Source organism: Callithrix jacchus, chromosome 11 (genome assembly GCF_049354715.1).
Source record: "Callithrix jacchus isolate 240 chromosome 11, calJac240_pri, whole genome shotgun sequence".
In the NCBI taxonomy this organism is placed as follows: Eukaryota; Metazoa; Chordata; class Mammalia; order Primates; family Cebidae; genus Callithrix; species Callithrix jacchus.
Window position 1 is genome coordinate 103,690,552 of NC_133512.1, and position 25,752 is coordinate 103,716,303.

At 42.4% G+C, this 25,752-nt stretch overlaps 1 protein-coding gene across 6 annotated transcripts in view; it reads left to right on the forward strand.

The window, feature by feature from the left end:
* TCAF1 (TRPM8 channel associated factor 1) overlaps positions 1–25,752 on the forward strand; it is a 50,453-nt gene that overhangs the window by 14,653 nt on the left and 10,048 nt on the right. For 4 of the 6 annotated variants that reach the window (XM_078343578.1, XM_078343576.1, XM_078343577.1 and 1 more), the window contains exons 2-4: positions 14,585–15,218; positions 23,473–24,467; positions 24,754–24,851. In XM_078343578.1, the coding sequence (XP_078199704.1) occupies positions 14,599–15,218; positions 23,473–24,467; positions 24,754–24,851 (1,713 nt within the window). In that variant the 5' untranslated portion in view covers positions 14,585–14,598. Of the gene's footprint in view, positions 1–2,768; positions 2,875–14,584; positions 15,219–23,472; positions 24,468–24,753; positions 24,852–25,752 lie in introns of those variants that run through there. The other 2 variants (XM_078343574.1, XM_009002899.5) reach the window with 1 other exon arrangement.

Genomic DNA, 25,752 nt, shown 5'->3' on the forward strand with positions numbered 1-25,752 from the left:
TGGGTTTTGGGTCTAGAGGAAGACGTCTTCCAAAGAGGGTTTCCTGTGCCTTCTCCATTGCTGTTTCTGTTTCAGCTTCTACCAGTCTCATTTCTTTCATGCTGCATTTCTTCTCCAGGAACCTAACCAGCAAATCTGCCCCTTATAAACGTATTTTATTATGAAATGTATTTCAGAACTGCGCAGAAGATAATATGACAGATTTATTGTATGCCGACATTTTATCACCTTTGCTTCAGGGCCCTCTCTCTTCCTCCACCTCCCCACCCCTTTCTTTCTAAGAAATAAAAGAGTTAAAACCCCTTCCCCCACCCAGTCGCAGGCCCCCATCCTCAGAGGTAAGTTAGCTTGCATTCTTTCCCTTGCATATTTTGCCCTTTATTTTTAATACTTATTTTTACATAACCAACATATGCGTTTTTGTTCTGAATTTAAAATTGTACCAGATTCAGTATTACGAGGTTTTAACTTGCGGTGCTGTTAGTCCTGACATTGCAGACCCCGAAGGGACTTAGTGAGTACCGGCCAGCGGCCTGCCTCATTTAGCTGAGAAATGAGAACACTGGAGAAAATAAAAGATGTGTTCACTGTCTCAGGTGGCCCTTTACTTGGCAGGATCCTGAATTCAGCTTCTCTTGATTTCTGTCCCTCCATTTCCTTTACGTAAAACCTGGTGCTGAGCTCACCTACCTACGTGGCCGTGTGACTTGTTCTCAATGATTCAGTTTGGAGAAAGGAAATTGAAGGGAAATAGGGAAAGGGAGTATGGCTTGGGTCTGTACTCAAACCCTAGTCAGGATTAAAAGTTACATTTTCTTGAAACATGAAATATTGAATCTTAGGATGATTTGAATATTTATCAGGCACGCATCCAGTCTTACCGTATACTAGACATCGATTCAAGAACTTTACAAGCGGCCGGGCGCGGTGGCTCACGCCCGTAATCCCGGTACTATGGGAGGCCGTGGCGGGCGGATCACGAAGTCAGGAAATTGAAACCATTCTGGCTACATGGTGACACCCTGTTTCTACTAAAAATATGAAAAATTAGCCGGGCGTAGTGGCACACGCCAGTAGTCCCCACTATCTGGGAGGCTGAGGCAGGAGAATCGCCTGAACCCGGGAATAGGAGGTTGTGGTGAGCCAAGATCGCGCCACTGCACTCCAGCCTGGCGACAGAGCAAGACTCCGTCTCAAAAAAAAAAAAAAAAAAAGAACTTTACAAGCATGAAATCACCTAATTTAAGCCTTATAATAAATCCGTAGTATAGATATTAATTTTCTCATCCCCATTGTATAGGTAGGTAACTTGCCCAAAGTCACACCGTTGGTGAAGTGTAGCACTGGGATTTGAATCCAGCCCACTTAGCCTGGGTCCCTGACACCACCTGCATTGCCCATCCTAGAGCCAGCACCTGTGAGAAAGGTGAAGTGGCCACACACGCAAGAGAGGAAGCAGCTCTCCGCTGATACCAGAAAGGAAAGAAATGGGGAGCAGGCACGATGGCTCCTGCCTGTAATCCTAACACTTTCAGAGGTCGAGGCTGGTGGATCACTTGACATTAGAAGTTTGAGACCCACCCAGCCAACAAGGTGAAACTCCGTCTATAAAAAAAAAATACAAAAAATTAGCCAGGCATGATCACGGGCACCTGTAATCCTAGCTATTTGGGAGGCTGAGGCAGGAGAATTGCTTTAACTCAGGAGGCAGAGGTTGCTGAGAGCCGAGAACGCGCCATTGCACTCCAGCATGTGTGACAGAGCAAGACTCCGTCTCAAAAAAAAAAAAAAAGGAAAAAGAAATGCGATTTAAACTGCACGCAGAATACATTTTAGCTAACTATTGTTTGAAACGCGCGCGCGCACGCGCACACACACACACACACACACACACACACACAATTTTGAGACGGAGTTTCGCTCTGGTTGCCCGGGCTGGAGTGCAGCGGTGCATGATCTCGGCTCACCGTGACCTCCGTCTCCCGGGTCCAAGCGATTCTCCTGCCTCAGTCTCCTGAGTAGCTGGGATCACAGCCACATGCCACCACGCCGGGCTAAGTTTTGTATTTTTAATAGAGACGGGGTTTCTCCGTGTTGGTCAGGCTGCTCTCAAATCCCAGAACTCAGGTGATCCGCCCACCTTAGTCTCCCAAAGTGCTAGGATTACAGGTGTGAGCCACCGCGCCTGGGTGGTATATTATTTTTAATTTACGAAAGTAACACATGTAACTGCAAACAATGCAGAGTTATATAAAAAGTTACAACTCTCCTATTTCTCAAGTTAAACAATATTAACCGGTAGAGATGTAGCCTTCCCTTCTCCCCACCATGATACAATTTGTTTTTCCTATAAAAACAAAAGCATATTCAACAATTTCTACAATTTTTATTTTTCCCTTGGCAATATATCACGGTATATTCCCCGACTAAGTGGAGATTCAAGCTCTTCCTAAAAACCTAATAATACTAAGCAGAATGTATGTCCCATCGTTTGCTCAGCCTTTCCCTTACTAATGTAGAGTCACAGAAGTTTATGTCTTTAATGAAACGGCCGTCCACACTGCCAGGATGGGGTCGCCAGGCTTCCCTAAGCCACAGCAATGCCCAGCCGCCAGGGCAGGCGACACAAAGAAGCGCTGTCCCCTGCCAAGCGCCGCCCCCTCGAACTCCCACTCCAGCCTGGGAGGAAGTGGGGAGGAGGGGACTCCCATAGAAACCCCTCCTCTCCTCCTGCTCGCGTCTCCTCCCTGCTCCCAAATCCCAGCTCTGTCGCTTGGTCACTGCGGTTCAGGGAAGCGCCTTCCCGGTGCGTCCCTCTCTGCGCCTGGCCCTGCCTGCTCCCACCTGCCCCCGTGGAAATCGCAGGGAGACCTGGTGAGTGGCCCTCTCCAAAAGTCTCGCAGGCTGGAGAAGGGGCCAGCGATGGTGGACTTGGCCTGGGTGCTGAGGGAGGGCGGTGCGGGAGGCCGGGGTGGGGGTGCGGGGCGCAGTGGGCGCGCTGTGGGTCTGGGTGTGCTGAAATCGGGGACAGTGAATGCCCTTTGTGTCCATGCTTCTGCTGGTGATTTTCCTCTGAGGTCGGGCCCTGCATCCCCCTGCCGCATTGCTCCGGCACTCCAGGTTCTGACATCTGATGTTGGTGTGCGCTTGCTTTGTGTGGTTGAGTTACCTAAGGGCCTGACCTAGGGAACCGGTCTAATTCATGGCTTTATTGAGCCGGGTGGCTGGTAGCCGGTGAGAGAGCATCAGTTCTGGCCTACTGTCCTACTGCCCTTTGATCTTTGCAAACACTGTCTTTGGGACAGAGATCTGTCTCCCACTGGTACCAGCCCCTAGATTCTAGAGTAAGCATTCGTGTGTGTGTGTGTGTGTGTGTGTGTGTGTGTGCACGCGCGCGCGCTCGGAGGAGCTCCCCTCTCGTGCGTGTGTGTGAGTGTGTGTGTGTGTACGCGCGCGGAGGAGCTCCCCTTGCATTCGTGCGCGCGCCCGCGTGTGTTTTTACGCAAGCGCGGAGGAGCTCCCCTCGCATTCGTGTGTGTGCGCGCGCGTGCTTGTGTGTGTGTGTGTGTGTGTGTGTGTGTATACGTGTGCGGGGAGGAGCTCCCCTCCTCCCTGCCAGCCACCCCCTAGTCCCCAGCCCCCTCCCCCTCTAGACGTCACGGATGTGCTCTTTGCATACTGGCTCTGGGCCTGGGAGGAGAGAGAGGAGCCCCACCAGACTCCAAGCTAACTGCTGACAGCCCCTGGGAGTTTAGAATATCCCTTCTCACACACTGCATTTTATAGAACACTCCCTGAGGCACACAGATCAACAGCTGGCGGGGAGGCAGCACCCACGTTTGAAAAGATAATAATACCCAGGTCTTCTCACTCCTGGGCTAGTGCTCCTCAATTATGTCGTCGTCTTGAGTCACCTAGGAGAGAAGTGAGCGAATGGGAGTGAGAGAAAGACAGAGCCTCCGGCGAACTTGAGAATTAAGAAGGCAGTTGGGTAAGGTAGAAATAGAGGAATAGAAGAAGGAAAGTCTCCAATCCTGCTTACTCCTATGGGGATGACGGAGGCGCTGAACAGAGAGACTCACAGCGGGGCCTTCAAAGATGGTGGTAAAGGTCTATTTTTAAAGCTGAGTGGTAGGTATATGGACGCTTGTTTAATTTTTCAGATTGTTTTATTATTTTACCATCTATATCCCTCCATGTGTATTACATATTCTCACAGATGTATGAATTAAACAATCCAAGTGAAAAATAAATAAGACTGAGCTGGGAATTTCTAGGACAGAATTCAAAAGAAGGGGTTGAACTAGCCCAATGTCTTCAAAAAATACTGGATGTATAAAGAAAAACAGAAGAGTCATGGTGGGGGGAGGGTGACGGGGTAGGGGGACGAGAAACAGCACCAAGGAGAGAAGACCCATAGAATTGAATGTCTGTGATACAAACCAGTTTTCAAGGTCAGCTAGCTATTTGCTGAAAAAAGTGATTCTGAGTTTACCCTTATACCTCATCTGTCATTTAATCATTCCAGACATGGATTGTCTGTTCATCCAAAGAATAAAATGTATACTCTGGCCTCAGACACTTACTCTAGTTTCAGGATTTGAAATCACACACCATACGGGATATGGGTGGTACAGCATCCAGCTTGGCCCACCTTCTACCTGCCTTTTCACACGTCTCTCAAAGGGAAAGTGGAGCCATGGCGCTGCTTTGTAGTGGGAGTGAAAGCTCTGCTGTCTCTCTGAGTTACAGGTTATACCTTGAATACCTTCTGCTTTGGAGGTGACTTTGGTTCCAGCAAGCTAAAAGGGGCCAGAGGTGGGCCCAGGGGAAAGAAAGCAGGAACCATAGGAGGGTTAGGGAGAGAAAGAAAAGGACATTTCTCCCAGGTTTTATTCATCTGAGCTCACCAAGCCTGGAGAACAAACATGGATTCAGGCATAAAGAGGGGGCATTTGGTTCAAAAGTCAAGTGATGGAGTCACTGATAGCTGGTTAAAGTGGGGACACAACCAGCTGCAGAGTTCAAGGAACCCCCATAGAGGAGGAAATCAAATTTATATGTGGGCAGATGCAGATGTACAACCTGATCAGAGATGAAGGAAGACCTTTTAGGACCAGTGAGCTAGGATCAGTTGATCAGTCTACTTCGTGTATATACTGTACCTAATCTTTTAATGTGTGTTTAACTGCTTGCCTGAATTTATATTAACTCAGTGTTGTTTCTCATTGTAGTAGCAATATATACAACAATTCAAAGGATGCAGATTTGTATTAAGACAGAAAAAACTGTTCACCTCTTCCCTTCCTGATGTAATCAATGTTGTTATGTTGAAACATGGCCTCTGTGGATTTTCAGTGCATATAAAAGCCTGGTATATAACAGGTGCTTGGATATTCTTGGTGCTTACAAGTATGGACTCAATCATTGGGTTTCCTGGATTTGAATCCTAGATTCACCACCACTTACCACCTGTGTGACTTTGAACAAATTACTAATTCTAATAACGAATTCTCTGGGCAGTAGTATTTTAGGATTCTTGTTTTGCCCGTCCATGAAATGGGGATAGTGATAGTAAATACCTCATAGGTTTATTGTCGGCATTAGTTACATAATCACTTGTAATAATGCGGGAACCTGGTAAGCATTGTATTGTTACTGCTGCAACTAATTAATACTGCTAATGTCATTATCTTTGCTCATACGAAAATGAGTTCATGTTCTACATCTCATAATGACTTGAAATCTCCACTTAAAATGTATCTGGGACATTCTTCTAGTGGATGTAAAATATAGTCAACTCATCCTTGAACTAGCTTAGAAAACAACTAATGAGACAGATATGTGAGTTCCCTGTTCTTGTACTTGTGTCAGACCTAGAGGCAGCAGAGGCTGAGAGAAAAGGATTCTGATGGACAGTTTTTTAGGCGGTGTGTATGGGTAGATGGCTGGGGGCAATGCTACAGGGTCTTATGCTGGGTACAGTGGGGTATCTGGGAACTATGTGGAAGTCGGATAGGTGTGGGTTTGGGTTAGACATCCTGCACCCACAAGAGTAAAAAACGATTCTAGGAAAGATTCCTTGTTATTAATCTATCTATTTGTACTTCTAGGTTTTCTTTTTTTCTTTTTCATTATTTTTATTTTATTTTATTTTTTTTTTATTGCATTTTAGGTTTGGGGGTACATGTGCAGAACATGCAAGATAGTTGCATAGGTACACACGTGGCAGTGTGATTTGCTGCCTTCCTCCCCTTCACCCACATCTGGCATTTCTCCCCATGCTATCCCTCCCCAGCTCCCAGCCCCCGCTGTCCCTCCCCTATTCCCCCCAATAGACCCTGGTGTGTAGTGCTCCCCTCCCTGTGTCCATGTGTTCTCATTGTTCATCACCTGCCTATGAGTGAGAACATGAGGTATTTCATTTTCTGTTCTTGTGCCAGTTTGCTGAGAATGATGATTCCAGATTCATCCATGTCCCTACAAAGGACACGAACTCATTGTTTTTGATGGCTGCATAATATTCCATCATGTATATGTGCAACATTTTCCCAGTCCAGTCTATCATCAATAAGCATTTGGGTTGGTTCCAGGTCTTTGCTATTGTAAACAGTGCTGCAATGAACATTCGTGTGCATGTGTCCTTATATTAGAATGATTTATAGTCCTTTGGATATATACCCAGTAATGGGATTGCTGGGTCAAATGGAATTTCTATTTCTAGGTCCTTGAGGAATTGCCACACTGTCTTCCACCGTGGTTGAACTAATTTACCTCCCACCAGCAGTGTAAAAGTGTTCCTATTTCTCCACATCCTCTCTAGCATCTGCTGTCTCCAGATTTTTTAATGATCACCATTCTAACTGGAGTGAGATGGTATCTCAATGTGGTTTTGATTTACATTTCTCTAATCACCAGTGATGAGCATTTTTTCATATGTTTGTTGGCCTCATGTATGTCTTCTTTTGTAAAGTGTCTGTTCATATCCTTTGCCCATTTTTGAATGGGCTTGTTTTTTTCCTGTCAATCTGTTTGAGTTCTTTGTAAATTCTGGATATCAGCCCTTTGTCAGATGGGTAAACTGCAAAAATTTTTTCCCATTCTGTTGGTTGCCGATTCACTCTAATGACTGTTTCTTTTGCCATGCAGAAGCTGTGGAGTTTGATTAGGTCCCATTTGTCTATTTTGGCTTTTGTTGCCAATGCTTTTGGTGTTTTTGTCATGAAGTACTTGCCTACTCCTATGTCCTGAATGGTTTTGCCTAGATTTTCTTCTAGGGTTTTAATGGTGTTAGGTCTTATGTTTAAGTGTTTGATCCATCTGGAGTTAATTTTAGTGTAAGGTGTCAGGAAGGGGTCCAGTTTCTGCTTACTGCACATGGCTAGCCAGTTTTCCCAACACCATTTTTTAAACAGGGAATCCTTTTCCCATTGCTTGTTTTGGTCAGGTTTATCAAAGATTGTATGTAAGTAGATATGCTGTGTTGCCTCTGATGCCTCTGTTCTGTTCCATTAGTCTATGTCTCTGTTTTGGTACCAGTACCATGCTGTTTTGATTACTGTAACCTTGTAGTATAGTTTGAAGTCTGGTAGTGTGACGACTCCTGCTGTGTTCTTTTTGCTTAGAATTGACTTGGCTATGTGGGCTCTCTTTTGGTTCCATATGAAGTTTAAGGTGTCTTTTTTCAGTTCTGTGAAGAAGGTCATTGGTAGCTTGACAGGGATAGCATTGAGTCTGTAAATTACTTTGGGCAGTATGGCCATTTTCACGATATTGACTCTTCCTAACCATGAACATGGAATGTTTCTCCATCTGTCTGTGTCCTCTCTTATTTCATTGAGCAGTGGTTTGTAGTTCTCCTTGAAGACATCCTTTATGTTCCTTGTTAGTTGTATTTCTAGGTATTTTATTCTCTTTGTAGCAATTGGGAATGGCAGTTCATTCTTGATTTGGCTCTCTTTCAGTCTGTTATTGGTGTATTGGAATGCATGTGATTTTTGCATATTGATTTTGTATCCTGAGACTTTGCTGAAATTGCTTACCAGTTTCAGGAGTTTTTGGGCTGAGACGATGGGGTCTTCTAGATATACTATCATGTCATCTGCACATAGAGACAATTTGGCTTCCTCCTTTCCTATGTGTATACCTGTTATTTGTTTTTCTTGCCTGATTGCTCTGGCTAGAACTTCCAGTACTGTATTGAATAGGACTGGTAAGAGAGAGAATCCTTGTCTAGTGCCAGATTTCAAAGGGAATGCTTCCTGTTTTTCCAATTCAGTATGATATTGGCTGTTGGTCTGTTATAAATAGCTTTTATTATTTTGAGATACGTTCCATCAATACCAAGTTTATTGAGGGTTTTTAGCATGAAGGGATGTTGAATTTTGTCAAAGGCCTTCTCTGCGTCAATTGAGATAATCATGTGGTTTTTGTTTTTGGTTCTGTTTATGTGGTGAATTACGTTTATAGACTTGCATATGTTGAACCAGCGTTGCATCCCTGGGATGAATCCTACTTGATCATGGTGGATAAGCTTTTTGATGTGCTGTTGCAATCGGCTTGCCAGGATTTTATTGAAGATTTTTGCATCTATATTCATCATGGATATTGGCCTGAAGTTGTCTTTTCTTGTTGAGACACTGCCGGGTTTTGGTATCAGGATGATGTTGGTCTCATAAAATGATTTGGGAAGGATTCCCTCTTTTTGAATTATTTGGAATAGTTTCAGAAGGAATGGTAACAGTTCCTCTTTGTGTGTCTGGTAGAATTCGGCTATGAACCCATCTGGACCTGGGCTTTTGTTGTGTGGTAGATTCTTAATTGCTGCCTCAACTTCAGACCTTGTTATTGGTCTATTCATAGTTTCGACTTCCTCCTGGTTTAGGCTTGGGAGGACACAAGTGTCTAGGAATTTATCCATTTCTTCCAGGTTTACTAGTTTATATGCATAGAGTTGTTTGTAATATTCTCTGATGATGGTTGGAATTTCTGTGAAATCTGTGGTGATTTCCCCTTTTTTGTTTTCTTATTACATCTATTTGGTTATTCTCTTTTCTTTTTTATCAATCTGGCTAGTGGTCTATTTTGTTGATCTTCTCAAAAAACCAGCTCTTGGATTTATTGATTTTTTGTAGGATTTTTCATGTCTCTATCTCCTTCAGTTCTGCTCTGATCTTAGTTATTTCTTGTCTTCTAGGTTTTGAGTGTTTTTGATCTTGCTCCTCTAGCTCTTTCAATTTTGAGGATAGGGTGTCAATTTTGGATCTCTCCATTCTTCTCATGTGGGTACTTGTTGCTCTATATTTTCCTCTAGAGACTGCTTTAAATGTGTCCCAGAGATTCTGGTATGTTGTGTCTTCGTTCTCATTGATTTCAAAGAGCTTCTTTATTTCTGCCTTCATTTCATTGTTTATCCAGTCAACACTCAAGAGCCAGTTGTTCAGTTTCCATGAAGCTGTGTGGTTCTGAGTTAGTTTCTGAATTCTGGGTTCTAACTTGATTGCACTATGGTCTGAGAGACTGTTTGTTATGATTTCAGTTGTTTTGCATTTGCTGAGGAGTGCTTTACTTCCAATTATGTGGTCAATTTTAGAGTAGGTGTGATGTGGTGCTGAGAAGAATGTATATTCTGTGGATTTGGGGTGGAGAGTTCTGTAAATGTCAATCAGCTTTGCTTGTTCCAGGTCTGAGTTCAAGTCCTGGATATCCTTGTTAATTTTCTGCCTGGTTGATCTGTCTAATATTGACAGTGGAGTGTTAAAGTCTCCCACTATTATTGTGTGGGAGTCTAAGTCTCTTTGTAAGTCATTAAGAACTTGCCTTATGTATCTGGGTGCTCCTGCATTGGGGTCCATATATATTTAGGATCATTAGCTCTTCTTGTTGTATTGATCTTTTTACCATTATGTAATGTCCTTCTTTGTCTCTTTTGATCTTTGTTGCTTTAAAGTCTATTTTATCAGAGAGGAGAATTGCAACTCCTGCTTTTTTTTTTTTTTTTTTTTTTTTTTTTTTTTTTTGCTCTCCATTTGCTTGGTAAATCTTCCTCCATCCCTTTATTTTGAGTCTTTGTGTATCCTTGCATGTGAGATGGGTTTCCTGGATACAGCACACTGATGGGTTTTGGCTTTTTATCCAATTTGCCAGTCTGTGTCTTTTGATTGGTGCATTTAGCCCATTTACATTTAGGGTTAATATAGTTATGTGTGAATTTAATACTGCCATTTTGATGCTAGCTGACTGTTTTGCCATTAGTTGATGCAGATTCTTCATTTTGTTGATGCTCTTTAGCATTTGGTGTGATTTTGGAATGGCTGGTACTGGTTGTTCCTTTCTATGTGTAGTGCCTCTTTCAGGAGCTCTTGTAAAGCAGGCCTGGTGGTGACAAAATCTCTGAGTACTTGCTTGTTTGTGAAGGATTTTATTTTTCCTTCACTTATGAAGCTGAGTTTGGTTGGTTATGTAATTCTGGGTTGAAAGTTCTTTTCTTTAAAGATGTTGAATATTGGCCCCCACTCTTCTGGCTTGTGGGGTTTCTGCCGAGAGATCTGCTGTGAGTCTGATGGGCTTCCCTTTGTCAGTTACCCGACCTTTCTCTCTGGCTGCCCTTAGTATTTTCTCCTTCATTTCAATCCTGGTGAATCTAATGATTATGTGCCTTGGGGTTGCTCTTATTGCAGAATATCTTTGTGATGTTCTCTATATTTCCTGGACTTGAATGTTGGCCTGCCTTGCTAGGTTGGGGAAATTGTCCTGGATAATATCCTGAAGAGTATTTTCCAGCTTGGATTCATTGTCTTCGTCACATTCAGGTACACCTATCAAAAGTAGATTGGGTCTCTTTACATAGTCCCACATTTCTTGGAGGCTTTGTTCATTCCTTTTTGCACTTTTTTCTCTAATCTTGCCTTCTCATTTTATTTCATTGAGTTGATCTTCAACCTCTATATCCTTTCTTCTGCTTGGTCAGTTTGGCTGCCAAGACTTGTGCATGCTTCATGAAGTTCTCTTGTTGTGTTTTTCAGCTCCATCAATTCACTCATATTCCTCTCTAAGTTGTCCATTCTTGTTATCATTTCCTCAAATCTTTTTTCAAGGTTCTTACTTTCTTTGCATTGGGTTAGAATGTGTTCTTTTAGCTTATGGAAGTTTCTCATTACCCACTTTCTGAAGTCTGATTCTGTCATTTCATCACACTCATTCTCCGTCCAGCTTTGTTCCCTTGCTGGTGAGGGGTTGTGGTCCCTTATAGGAGACAAGGTGTTCCAGTTTTGGGTGTTTTCCTCCTTTTTGCTCTGGTTTCTTCCCATCTTTGTGGATTTATCCACCTGTCATCTGAGTAGTTGCTGACTTTCAGATTGGGTCTCTGAATGGACCTCCACATTATTGTTGATGAAGTATTTCAGTTTCTTAATTTTCCTTCTAACAGTTTAGCCCCTCTGCTGTAGGACTGCTGAGGTCTGCTCCAGGCCCTGCTTGCCTGGGGAACACCTGTAGCAGCTACAGAACAGTGAGGGATGCTACCAGTTTCTTCTTCTGCTATCTTAGTCCCAGAATGATGCCCGCCAAATGTCAGTCTGATCAGTCCTTTGTGAGGGGACTCTTTGGATATACGGGGGTCAGGGAGCTGCTTGAGGAGACAGTCTGTACTTTATAGGAGCTCAAGTGCTGAGCTGTGAGCTCCATTGTTCATTCAGGGCTGTTAGGCAGGTATGTTTAAGTCTGCTGCAGCAGAACTCATAAAGCCCCTTTTTTTCCTCAGGTGCTCTGTCCCGGGGAGGTAGGGCTTTATTTATGAGTATCCATTGTACTGCCCTGCCCAGCAAGGAGGCAGTCTAGTCATTGCCTGCCTGCAGAGGCTATGCTGAGCTGTTCTGGGCTCCACCCTGTTGCCATGGGCTCTGCCCTGCTGCTGTGTGTAATTCCCTGTAGTCCTGTTTATATGGGTGTGGCGATGGTGGCCCACCTCTGTAAGGGCCATTTAAAATTTTCTTTTCTATGCCATATCTTCTCTTAAAAGAATAGGATTTCCATAGATAGAAAGATTTAGGAGGGGGAACAGAACATAAAGAGAATGGAAAGATAACCTAAAATGAAAGCAGGGCATGTCCAGGAACACAAGGCAGACTGGATGGTGCAGGGAGAGAGGCAGCAGGTGAAAAGGCAGGAAAACCCAGGGAGCAGCCAGCCCTGCAGGTGGTCCGCACCAGGAGGCAGTAGATCGTCCCCAGGGACTAAGGTGGAGCTTTCAGGGTAAATAACATGATTAGAGTGGTTTTAGAAAAGTAAAGGTAGGAACAGGTCCTGGTAACATAGAAATTGGATTGGTTGAGTCCAGGCATGAATTATTAAGGACCTACACCAGGTTAATGGCAGTGTGATTGGAAACCACGAACAAGAACATTGATAGGACTTGTGACCAACTGGATATGGGTACAGCAGGGAGCCGGGACATGCTATGACACTGTGCACTTTGCTGTCCTGATTATTTGTGGGCACCAAGAGGAGCAGGGAAACTACAAGCTTCTTACTTACCAAATGTTCATGACAGTATCTTCTCAATAGTTCCCTGAGGTAGGTAGGTCATTAATTCTTCTGTATAACTACTAGAAACAGTGGGCTTATGTAATTTGGCTTAGAAGAGCTCATTTAGAGGGGAAATAACAAATTTAAGACTTTTTAGTTTATAGACTGGCTATAAATGGCCAGTCTGCTCTTTTAGTAGTGGTCTTGAACTTGTTATTTCAAGACTGGACTGTTTTATCCTGGCTTGGGGAAGGCATGTAGCCTGTGCGAAGGACTTTCTCAAGGGCACACAGAGATATTTGAGGGATAAATGCAATAGTAATTATCATTAGTGTTAGTATTAGTATTGGTACCAAAACACGAAAACTATCAAATCAGAATCAGTACGTGCTTAATTCGGTGTTTGTAAAACCTACGTGAGGTTAAATTGTTTTTCCACTTTGTAAGAATTCTTTATTATTCACATGCTTAAATTAAATGGTTTATTCTTAACCAAATAATTATAAGCATATAAATAAATTGAATATTTATGAAAAGGCATTTAACCTGTTATTTCCTTTAATCCGCAGGACAAGTTTATATGGTAGATATTATTATTTCTGTTTAATTAATAAGGAAACTAAGTCTTTGAGATGTGTTATCCGAGTCTCACAGTTAGTAAGCAGCAGAGCTGAAATTCAAACTCAGACTGCTCTAACTCCAGAGCCCAAGTTTATAATCATGTTGCATATTACATTGAGAGTGAGCATATATCTGACAAGGGAAAAAGACAAGTGGTAAGGGCCAAAGATTAAAATCTAAAGACATCTGCATTTTCCAAGAGTAGGTTAGAAAAGGACAGAAAGTAAGTGGTCCCAGAGGTTGGATATAAAGAGGTTAGCTCAGGCCACACTGACAGAGGTGGTTCAGCCTCATGGATGGGAAGAGAAGTGATGTCCTCTGCTGCTGAGTGGTCATTGAGGATGAGACACCCTGCATGACCTGACCATGAAAACACATCTGTCCTTGGAAGAGGTGTTTCAGTACAGTGCATGTAGCAGAGGTCAGACTACAGAGCATCCTTAGTGGGGAGCTCATTGTGAAGAAACAGAGGATATCTGTGACTTCACCTCCTCACCTTTGTCAGCTGCATCCCAGGTGCAATTAGGATTCTGCAATAATTTCATATCTTGTTACCTTCTGCTCCTATTTATATGAGAATTGCATTTAAACCACAGAGAATTTCCACTTTTCTCTTACCTAGCCTGTGACTTTGACCAAAGAACCTTCTCTGAGAGCCCAGGCATTTCAGATGGAAGTTCTGAGTTGTCCAAGCTGGGATTCATATGATTAGTTGGGGAGCCAAGAGGGATGGAATGGGCTAGGAGGACAACATGCTGCACCACTGTATGAATTCCCAGCAGCTGCTGTAGCAAATGACCTCAAGTGGGGTGGCTTAAAATATCAGGAAGACATCTCACAGTTCTGAAGGCTTAGAATTTTGAAATCCAGGTGTCAGCAGCATGGTTCTTTCTGGAGATTTTTAGGCAGAATCTACAATGCCTCTCTCTTAGCTTCTGGTGTTTGCCATCAATTCATGGTCTTCCTTGTCTTGTAGACTCACCATTCCAATCTCTTCCCCCATTTTCTGACAGCATTCTCCCTTACATTTCCAAATGTCCTCTTACAAGGACATCAGTCATTGGACTATGAGCCATTTGAATCACATATGACCTCATCTTAGCTTGATTACATCTGTGAAGACCTCTTTCCAAAAAAGTCCTAGGGGTTAGAACTTTAAAATATCTCTTTGGGGGGACACAATTCCACACTTACTCTTTCCTTCTGTGATGGAAAAGTATCATGCTCTTTAAGTTTGACCACTGAGTTTAAGAGGTGAGGGCCCAGTGGGGTCTCCTGGACTGCAGACATTGACACCGAGTGCTTGAATCATTTCCCAGTGTCAGCCTCATCTGCATAGTGGGAAGAATCACCCAGCTACTGGAAGAGTGAACTGCTCTATTTGTTTCTTTGTTTATCCATTCTTCACTAAGCTGAGTCTTTGCTTTCTTCTCTGCAGAAACCAATAGAGCCATGGCAACTCCCTCTGCTGCCTTCGAGGCCCTTATGAAAGGCGTGACAAGTTGGGATGTACCCGAAGATGCTGTTCCATGTGAACTGCTTCTTATTGGAGAGGCTTCATTTCCTGTGATGGTGAATGACATGGGCCAGGTCCTCATTGCTGCCTCCTCCTATGGCCGTGGCCGCCTGGTGGTTGTGTCCCATGAGGACTACCTGGTGGAAGCCCAGCTCACGCCCTTTCTCCTGAATGCGGTGGGGTGGCTTTGTTCTTCCCCTGGGGCTCCCATTGGTGTACACCCATCCCTGACACCTTTGGCCAAAATCCTCGAGGGCTCTGGAGTAGATACAAAGGTAGAGTCAGAAGTGAAGGACTCCCTTGGGGTTTACTGTATTGATGCCTACAATGAAACCATGATGGAAAAGCTGGTCAAGTTCATGAAACATGGTGGCGGCTTGCTGATAGGAGGACAAGCCTGGGATTGGGCCAGCCAAGGTGATGATGAAAGGGTTCTGTTCACATTCCCCGGGAACCTCGTGACCAGTGTGGCTGGCATTTACTTTACTGACAACAAAGGGGACACGAGCTTCTTCAAAGTCTCCAAGAAGATGCCCAAGATTCCAGTGTTGGTTAGGTGAGTACCTTACCCCACCGGGGAGTTGGCACCAGGTTAAAAAGCATACCCAGTTCTTATCTTCAGGTTGCTCCAAGGCTAACAGAAGAGTGCTCCCAGGCACTCAGGAATTCACTACAAATCAACTAGATTTTTAAAATGCCCTGAGGCATAGGAGGGGAAGGTCCTCACTGTCCCCGTCCTCCCAGACCAGACCATTTAGTTCTTTCATAGTTATAATTTACTGATGGCTATGGTCCCAATGTCTTGCTTAATGAAAAATGTGTTGTTGGCCCCAACAGTTGGCCTAATTAATCCAGATAGTTCCTAGGAGAAGAAATGTGAAGAAAAGGAAAACAGGTCTGAAGCACCCGGTGAGCCAAAGCCTAGAGGGCTGTGGGAAAGGTTCTGACATGTCCATCCAGATAAGGTTAGGATGCAACAGGAAGTAGAAGCCTTCAGAAGTTAAGATATCAGAAAGATGCTTCAAGTTATATGCGCTAAATATTGGATTTAGGAGTGGCAAAAGATCAGATGATCAGTAATGAAGGAGTCAGGTGATGGGTGTAGGACAGACTGCATTGAATGTTCTTGGAGTGTACTGCCCTGCCTGCTTTGCTCTCACTGTACTCCAGTACCACTTATAGTGCCTAACAGATAGCAGATCAGTAGGTGCTAAGTAAACATTTCTTGCATGCATGACTGCATGGATGAATGAGAGGGAAGCATTTGCAAAAAGCATGATCATCTATGTAAAAAAGAATTCTAAAATATTTACAGAAAAACTACTATAATAATCAATTTTAACAAAGTAGTAAGATTCAAAAATCAATTTACAAAAACCAATTACTTTTTTAATATCCTAGCAACCAACAATTGATAGTTAAAATTTTTAAATACAACATTTAAAATAGAACCCAAATTATGAAATACTAAGGGTTAAATTTTACAAAATATGTCCTGAGACCTGTAAAGTGAAACTATAAAACATCACTGAAAGAAATTAAATAAAACTGAAAGTAATGGAGAGATATACTGTTGATGGAGCGGAACATTCAATATTTTAAGATGTCTGTTTTCCCCTATTAGTCTACACATTTAATGCAATCCGTAGTTCAAATTGATTCTAAAATCAATATACAAATGAAATGGAAGTAACATAGCCTAATTTCAAGACTTTGTACAGAGATGAAAACACTGTGATATTTGCATAAAGATAGACATGCAGATCAATGAACCCTAGAGAGTTTAGAGATAGACCCACAGATTTATGGTCAATTGTTTTTTGACAACGTTGCTCAGGTAATTCAATGAGGAAATGACAGTTTTCAACATATGGTTCTGGAACAACTGGAAACCCTTATGGAAAAAAGGTGAATAGTGACCCTTACCCCACTCCATAGAAAACAAATATTTAAAAATAGAGCTAGACTTAAATGCAAAAGCTAAAATGTAAAAACTTCTAAATGAAAACATAGGAAAAAATATCTGTGACTTTGACCTTTGCAATTTTTGCCTATATAGGGCACAAAAAGTACACGAACCATAAAAGGAAAAAATAACAAATTGGGCTTTATTTTTTAAAATAAATAAATAGACACTTCCCTTCAATAGACAGTAATAAAGAAACAAAAAGGCAAGCAACAGACTGGAAAAAAATATTCACAATACTTATATCTGACAATGGACTTACATTCAGAATACATAGAGAACTCTTACATTCCAATATTAAGACAACTATTGTTTGTTTTTGTTTTTTGAGACAGGGTCTCACTTTCTGTTCCAGGCCGGAGTGCAGTGGCACAAACATGGCACCCAAGCAATCCTCCCTCCTTAGCCTCCTGAGTAGCCAGGACTACAGGTACATACCACCACACCTGGCCATTTTTTCAATTTTTTGTAGAGATGGAGTTTTGCCATGTTGCCCAGGCTGTTCTTGGACTCCTGGGCTCAAGCAGTCCTCCTGCTTTGGCCTCCCAAAGTGCTGGTATTATAGGCCTAAGATACTACACCCTGCAAATTTTTTTAAGGTAAAATATTTTAACACCCTTCACAAAAGATAAAATATGAAAGGCCAAAAAGCCCAAATGATTCTTACTATCATTAGTCATCAGAAAAATACAAAAACTAAAATCATAAAAATGGCTAAAATTAAAGATTCACTATACCAAGTGTTGACAAGATTGCAGTTTTATGCATTGCCAGTGAAAATATAAAATGACACAACCACTTTGGAAGACAGTCCAGCAATTTCTTATAAAGTTAACTGACAATTAACATACAGTTTATCCATTTCACCACCAAGAGAAAGGAAAATAAATTACAAATGGTGAGTTGATTTAAATATTTTAAAAAATAGCGAGCAAGGTTCAAAAAATTTATGATATGCTAGGTTTAATTTGTAAAATATCTGGAACAATATGTATCTATGCACATATACTAGCATCAAAAACAAACAGGGAAAGAACATCTTTTTCCAAGAGAAAGGAAAACACGTCCACACAAAAACTTGTACATTAATTTTTAGGGCAGCAAGCCCAAACCAAAGAGTACCCAAATGTCCATCAGCAGATGACAGGATAAACAAAGTGTAGACAATCCCCAGAATGGCATAATACACAGCCATAGAAGAGGATGCATTACAGATAGGTGCCACAATATGGCTCATTCTCATGAAGTTATTCTGAGTAAAAGAAGCCAAACTCAAAGGAGAACATAATTCATTATTACGTTTATATGAAGCTTTAGAAAACACAAGTCTAATGTTTATGGATAGAAATCACCTCAGTGGTTGCCTGTGGTTGTGTGTAGGACCTCGACTGATCATAATGGGCCAACAGATAGCTTTTGAGGGTGGTAGAAAAGTTGTATATTTTCACTGTGATGGTGGTGGTTACTCAGATGTATAAAATTAGCTCATCAAGATGTACTTTGTGAATTTTATCACATCAATGAAAGTGATTGTTAAAAATCGGCACATTTAAAATTTCAACACCATTTAAATGGATACAATTAGAGGAGTCTCATTCCTTCCCTACTACTTGTAATCTGTTCCCATTCACCCCTGTAGGTACCCAATTTCATTGGTTTCTTGATTATTCTTTCCCTGTTTGTTTTTGATGTTTGTGCATAGATACATATTGTTCCAGATATTTCACAAGTTGAAGAGCATACTATACATTAATTTTTTGAACCTTGCTCACTATTTTCCTTTTTATATTTGTCAACTCACCATTTTTAATGTATTTTAATGTGTGTGTGTGTGTATGTATACAACAAGTTTTGATATACATAGCAAAATGGTTACTATAATCAAACTGTTGACTTTACATATTGAACACCTTCCATAGTTAATTCTCTTCAATATGTGTGTGGTAAAAGCAGCCTCCTCTCTTAGCAAACTTTCAGTATACGTTATTAAAGATAGTCTTCATGCCATCCATTAGTTGTCTAGGCTTATTCATTTTACCTAAGTGAAAATTTGCACCCTTGATTTACTTCTCCCTGTTTCCTCCCCTCCTCATCCTTAGTAACCACCATTGTTTTATTCTCTTTTCTTGTTTGACTTAAAAAAAAAAAAAAGATTCCACATACATGTGAGCTCATACTTTTGTTTTCCTGTGACTGACTTATTTTACTTAGTATAGTGTCCTGCAGGTTTATCTTTTCTTCTCTGTTTTTCAAGTGGCAGTATCTCCTTTTTAGGGCTGAATAATATTTCATTATACATATATAGATAAGGAAGTTATCTCTCTATACACACGCACACATATATGTATGTATATATACACACATATATAAATGTTGTATCCATTTTAGTTTGATACAGTTCCATGTGTTTATTTTTTGCTCTTGTTGCCTGAGCTTTTGGTGTGATAGCCAAAATGATTATTGCCATGGCAATATCAAGATTTTCTTCCTGTATTTTCTTCCAGGAGCTTTATGGTTTCAGGTCTTAAGTTTAGGTCTTTAATCTAGTTTGTATTGTTGACATATGTGTATCACAATTGTTTTGTCTGTTCATCCATTAATGGACACTTAGATTGTTTCTGTAACTCGGCTATTGTGAATCATGTTTTGGTGGACAGATATGTCTATGAGATACTGATTTCACTTCTTTTGAGTTGAGTATATATCTAACAGAGATATATCTAGGACATATGGTAGTTCTATTTTTAATTTTTTTTTGGAACTTCCAAACCATTTTCCATAATGGCTGTACCAATTTACATTTCCACCAAGAGTGTACAAGCAGTGTTCCCTTTTCTTCACACCCTTGCTAAGACTTACCTTGTGACTTTTGATAATGGACATTCTAACAGATGTGAGATGATACCTCATTGTGATTTTGATTTCCATTTCCCTGATGATTAGTGATGTTGAGCATCTTTTCATATACGTCTTAACCATTTGTATGTCTTCTGTGGAAAAATGTCTATTCAATCCCTTTGCCCAATTTTTAATTGGTTTTTAAGGTTTTTATTTTGTTTTGTTTTGTTATTGAGTTCTATGACCTCCTTATATATTTTCATATTAATCCCTTATCAGATATCAGGCTTGCAAATATTTTCTCCCAACCCATGGGCTGCCTTTTCACTGTGCTAGTTGTTCCTTTGGCAGTACAGAAACATTTAATTTAATATAGTTCCAGAAGCTCTCCTGTATGAGGTGTCTGTTGACCCCTGCTGGAAGGTGTCTCCCAGTCAGGAGGCATGGGGGTCAGGGACCTACTTGAGGAGGCTGTCTGTCCCTTAGAGTACTGCACTGGGAGATCCACTGCTCTCTTCAGAGCCAGCAGCCGGGAAATTAAGTCTGCGCCCACAGCCGCCCTTCCCCTAGGTGCTCTGTCCCAGGGAGATGGGAGTTTTATCTGTAAGTCCCTGACTGGGACTGCTGCCTTTCTTTCAGAGATGCCCTGCCTAGAGAGGAGGAATCTAGAAAGGCAGTCTGATTACAGGCTTTGCAGAGCTGTGGTAGGCTCCGCCCAGTCTGAGCTTCCCTGAGGCTTTGTTTGCACTGTGAGGGGAAAACCACCTACTCCAGCCTCTGTAATGGTGGATTACAAGAGCTCCACCAAGCTCTAGCGTCCCAGGTCAATTTGAGACTGCTGTGCTCGCAGCAAGAATTTCAAGCAGTGGATCTTAGCTTGCTGGTCTCCATTGGGGTGAGATCTGCTGAGGTAGACCACTTGGCTCCCTGGCTTCAGTGCCCTTTTTAGGGGAGTGTATGGTTCTGTCTCACTGGCATTCCAGGTGCCACTGGGGTATGAAAATAAACTCTGTAGCTAGCTTGGTGTCTACCCAATGGCCACCCAGTTTTGTGCTTGAAACTCGGGGTCCTGGTGATGTAGGCACTAGAGGGAATTTCCTGGTCTGTGAGTTGCAAAGACCATGGGAAAAGCATAGTATCTGGGCAGGAATGCACCATTCCTCACAGCACAGTCCCTCACAGCTTCCCTTGGCTAAAGGAGGGCGTTTCCTGGCCCCTCATTCTTCCCTGGTGAGGTGAAGCCCCACCCTGCTTTGGCTCTCCATTGGCTGCACCCACTATCTAACCAGTCCCAATAAGATGAGCCGGGTACCTCAGTTGGAGATGCAGAAATCACTGGTATTCTGCATTGATCTCACTGGGAGCTACAGACCCAGGCTGTTCCTATTCAGCCATCTTGCCAGCCACCTCAAGACTTATTTTCTTTTCATGTATGAAAATTGGGATTATCTGTTTGGCAATTACATTTTTAGTTTAATCAGTAACTTTTTAGAGTAGCCTGTCCCAGTTATTTAAGAGAGAGGCAATATATCTTCTTAGGACTTTCCAATGATAGGAAGTACTTACTTAGAACATTCTTCTCTTTTGTTGCTGCTGTTCCCTTGGGAGTTTAGTTGTTCTTCTCTTTCATGCTGTTAATTCTCATCAATATTTGATGGCTCTTGTCTATTTAAATTTTAAATTACATTTAAATCCTAAAATGATCATTATGGGTTATGGCAGAACATTTTCACAGGACAAATGATAATCCTTGGTCCTTTGTTCTCCTGATCTTCTCTTTCACATGTGTGCAGTTAGATTTTTCTGTGATCAATCAGATTCCATTTGAGTTATATTTTTTATAAATGTTTTCACTATCCCAGTTTGCTCATTGCACCCTTCTCAAAATCCAGCGCTATAATGGATTTATTTATTTATATTGAGACGGAGTTTCACTCTGTCACCCAGGCTGGAATGCATTGGCGTGATCTCAGCTCACTGCAACCTTTGTCTCCCGGATTCAAGCAATTCGGCTGAATCATCTCAGCCTCTTGAGTAGCTGGGATTATAGGCATCCACACCATGCCTGGCTAATTTTTGTATTTTTGTAGAGATGGGGTTTCACAAGGATTTATTTATTTAATAAGTTTTGTTTCATTTCAGAAGAGGGTAAGGAAAAGAAGTAAAATATAACTTATTTTTTCAATGTATGAAAGAATTACTTAGCCCCTCCTGTAATGGCTGTTGGAACTAATAGACAGATGTCTCTGAGGGTGCCTCCTGGCTAGACATTGAGCAAGACATCATGTAGTCTCATTGTTCAGATGAAGTTCTAATAACTCAGTGTCTGAGTCTCAGCTTTGCAGGTTTAACTTCTCTCATCTTCTCAGTATGCTCGTATAAAAATCCTGAAGCTGATGTATTCACTTAGAGCATAGTAGCCCACCTCTTCACTCATTTCACTCATAAAAACAATTTCATGAAATTTGTAAACAAGGCCAGTGCCAGGGCTCATGCCTATAATCCCAGCACTTTGGAAGGCCAAGGCAGGAGGATTGCTTAAGCTGAGGAGTTCAAGATCAACCTGAGCAACATAGTGGAACCCCCCACCATTAAATTTAAAAATCAAAAATAAAAGAGAAAAAATATAAACAGAACTCTAATTATAAAAACTAAAACACATTTTTTCATTTAATTTTACATACATGTATAAAGTACTAAAATAAAAAATGAATTTAAAAAAAATTTTAGAGTCACCAAATTAAATACAGACTATCCAAAATGTTGCTTGAATAAAATAAATGTTACAAATCTAAAATATTCTGGTTGGCCTAGCCAGTGACTTCTTTCTCTCATTAGGCAGGTGATCATGGGAAGCAATATTATAATCACAGAGCTGTTCGGTAAGCCTCTAATCAGAGCAAGAAGAGACAGTTGAATTATGTTAATGGTTAGTTCTTTATGGAGTTAGAGAGTCATCCACTAATTAGTATGGTGGTCACTTTATCTTTAGTAAAGGGTTGTACTTGCTAAGAGGACCATAGCTTTCCCACCAGTTAAAGATCTGCTAGCCTGAATACTGAAAATAAGTTGTCCACTGGACCCTCATTTTTTGGTGTTATCTTATAGCTACATTCTACTATACAATTCCCATAGCTTTACCTAACAAAAGTGACAGAACCAAAACTGGAATCTCAGGCTCAGAGAGGCCACTCTACTCCTTAACCCCACCTTATCCAGTGTTCCATCTCATTTTGGCTTTGTGGGCATCTTGAGAGCTTCTAGGGTTGGGTTACCCACCGACAGTAAACAGATGGTGCTGAGCAAAACCTTATAGCATGGACATGCATCACTCCTGTTGGGCAGGCAGTGGAAAAGTGGAGTTCTAGATGCAGACAGTAAAGTCCTCTTGGGCTCAGGTAACCAGAGGGTCTCAGTAGAGTTGAAGCCAGTCAGTTCCCCTGCCCCACCTTTTGAGATAATAATGATTCTTCTCTAGCACTACTCACTTGGCCTTCCATAGACCATAGTAGGAAATTAGCTGCATGAAATTTATGAACAAGACTTCTTATAAGGAAAAAACATGATTTCCCATATATATATGCATAGAGATGTATATACGTTGTGTGTGTGTGTGTGTGTGTGTGTGTGTGGGTGTGGGTGTAGAGAGAGGGAGAGGGGAGGATTTAGAGGATTGAAATAAACATGAAGTTAAATCTGGAATATTTAAGACATGGTATTGAGTAAACACAGAAGGACTCCCTTTGCAATTTCCATTGGAGAATTTGTGCTCTAAGAATGAGCAGAGCAAAATTAATGCTGAGTCCCTCTGTCACCCCTCCAACAAGTCTCCATACCCAGTGAGGTCAGATCTGTCCTTTTTGTTCTCCCAATTTTCCTGTAAGAACTAAAAATAACAGTATTAGTAAAGCTAACACATCTATAGCACTCACTGTATGCTGTCCACTGTTCTAAGAGCTTTATACAGAACTGTACCTCTAATAAAGAATGCATGTGTCTTTTGCAGTTGTGAAGATGACCTCTCCGAGGACAGAGAGGAGCTTCTGCATGGGATTTCAGAGCTGGACATCAGCAACTCAGATTGTTTCCCATCCCAGCTGCTAGTGCATGGGGCTTTAGCCTTTCCTCTAGGGTTAGATTCCTACCATGGCTGTGTTATAGCGGCTGCCCGCTATGGCCGGGGCCGGGTGGTTGTAACTGGCCATAAGGTATTATTCACTGTCGGTAAACTGGGCCCCTTTCTGCTCAATGCTGTCCGCTGGCTAGATGGGGGCCGCAGAGGCAAGATTGTGGTGCAGACAGAGCTGAGAACCCTGAGCGGCCTGCTTGCAGTGGGGGGCATAGACACCAGTATTGAGCCCAATCTGACCAGTGATGCAAGTGTCTATTGCTTTGAACCTGCGAGTGAAGTGGGGGTCAAAGAACTGCAGGAGTTTGTAGCAGAGGGTGGCGGGCTGTTTGTTGGAGCCCAAGCCTGGTGGTGGGCCTTCAAGAACCCAGGAGTGTCCCCTTTGGCTCGATTTCCAGGAAACCTCCTCCTCAACTCCTTTGGCATTAGCATTACAAGCCAAAGCCTCAATCCAGGGCCCTTTCGTACTCCTAAGGCAGGGATAAGGACCTATCACTTCCGCTCCACCTTGGCCGAGTTCCAGGTTATAATGGGCAGGAAGAGAGGAAATGTAGAAAAGGGCTGGTTGGCAAAGCTGGGACCAGATGGTGCAGCTTTCCTGCAGATTCCTGCAGAAGAGATCCCTGCCTACATGTCAGTGCATCGACTCCTGAGGAAGCTGCTAAGTCGATACCGGCTCCCAGTAGCAACCCGAGAGAACCCTGTTATCAATGACTGCTGCAGGGGTGCTATGCTTTCCCTGGCCACAGGGCTGGCCCACTCTGGAAGTGACCTCTCTCTGTTAGTCCCAGAAATTGAAGATATGTACAGCAGCCCCTATCTGCGCCCCTCGGAATCTCCTATCACTGTCGAGGTCAACTGCACCAATCCAGGTAAGGAACAAGGGTTGGGAGCTCAGTATTATGGGAATGGGGGAATGGAAACAGGCTGACTTCAGCAGTCCATTTCAGGGACCCAATCGTGTCCAGAGGGCAGTTTCCATCCTTTACCATGAACTTTGAAGAAGATAAGGGTTATGATTTTAAGTGTTTGGAAGAGTTGAATCAGGGCAGCGTGGAGGGGGAAGATCTGTGCTTATGAAGGGTCTCTGGTGACACTGGATGAAGATGGCATCACGGAGGAGGGATAAAGTCTGTCTGTCCCTCCTGCTTTTGGCAGGTACCAGATATTGCTGGATGAGTACTGGGCTCTACATACCTGGAAGGCAAATTATAGAAGTCTCATTGCCTGAAGCTGCTGCCTCTGCTGACCTGAAGGTAAGGCCATGCCCCATCTCACCATGTAACATGGAACCCAAAGGCTCTTCCTAGCACAGTCAGTATCTTATTCGATTCTCACAAAGCCCTATTGGTAATACAGAGCAGGTGATTTTACCTTTGTTTAAAGGATGAGGTAACTGAGGTGCAGAAAAGCTGATTGATTGAAATGCATTGAGCTAATACAACTAAGTGCCCAGGACTCAAACCTAACTAATTTTGGGTTCTTAAGTTTTGTGCTTTTGACTTATGTCCTAGAGTAGGGAATAAGAGAGGTATCAAATGGAAGGTAACCTACCACAGAGTAGGCATTCAATAAATCTGAGTTCACTGTTCATCCCCATATCCATTCCCATGGTAGCACAAGGTCTTTCTGATCTCAGCTTCCTCCGCAAGACACCCAAGACCATTCCTCAATTGCCCAGTTCACCTTCCCTCTTTCACTTTCACATAGAGATATACCCCACTTGCACCATTAGTTTTCTGTCATGCTCTATCCCCCTTGAAGGTCACTGTGATGGATAACCTCTATTCTGTGCCTGTGCCTATCCTGGAACTTGGTTAGCATAAATCCAGGGAAAATAATCCTAGGACCCTACCAAGTACCTGTCCAGAAAGAGAGCTTGGAGAAAGGGGAGAAATTGAATCAACCCTCCATTAGCTTAGCCAGATCACATCTCCCACTGGGCCCTCCCTCTGATCAGCAAACTGTAGGGTTCCCTCTGCTCCATTCTGAATGCCAGAATCACCACCACGAGCTAGGCAACCGAGTGTTCTGTTTGTTAGCAACACCAAGGGACTGGGCGTGGGAGTCAGCCCTCCTCAGAATTGGCCTTATAGGTTGTACCTGGCACTCCTCATATTAATGTCTAATATGACCCATTGTGGAGCTATCCGAATA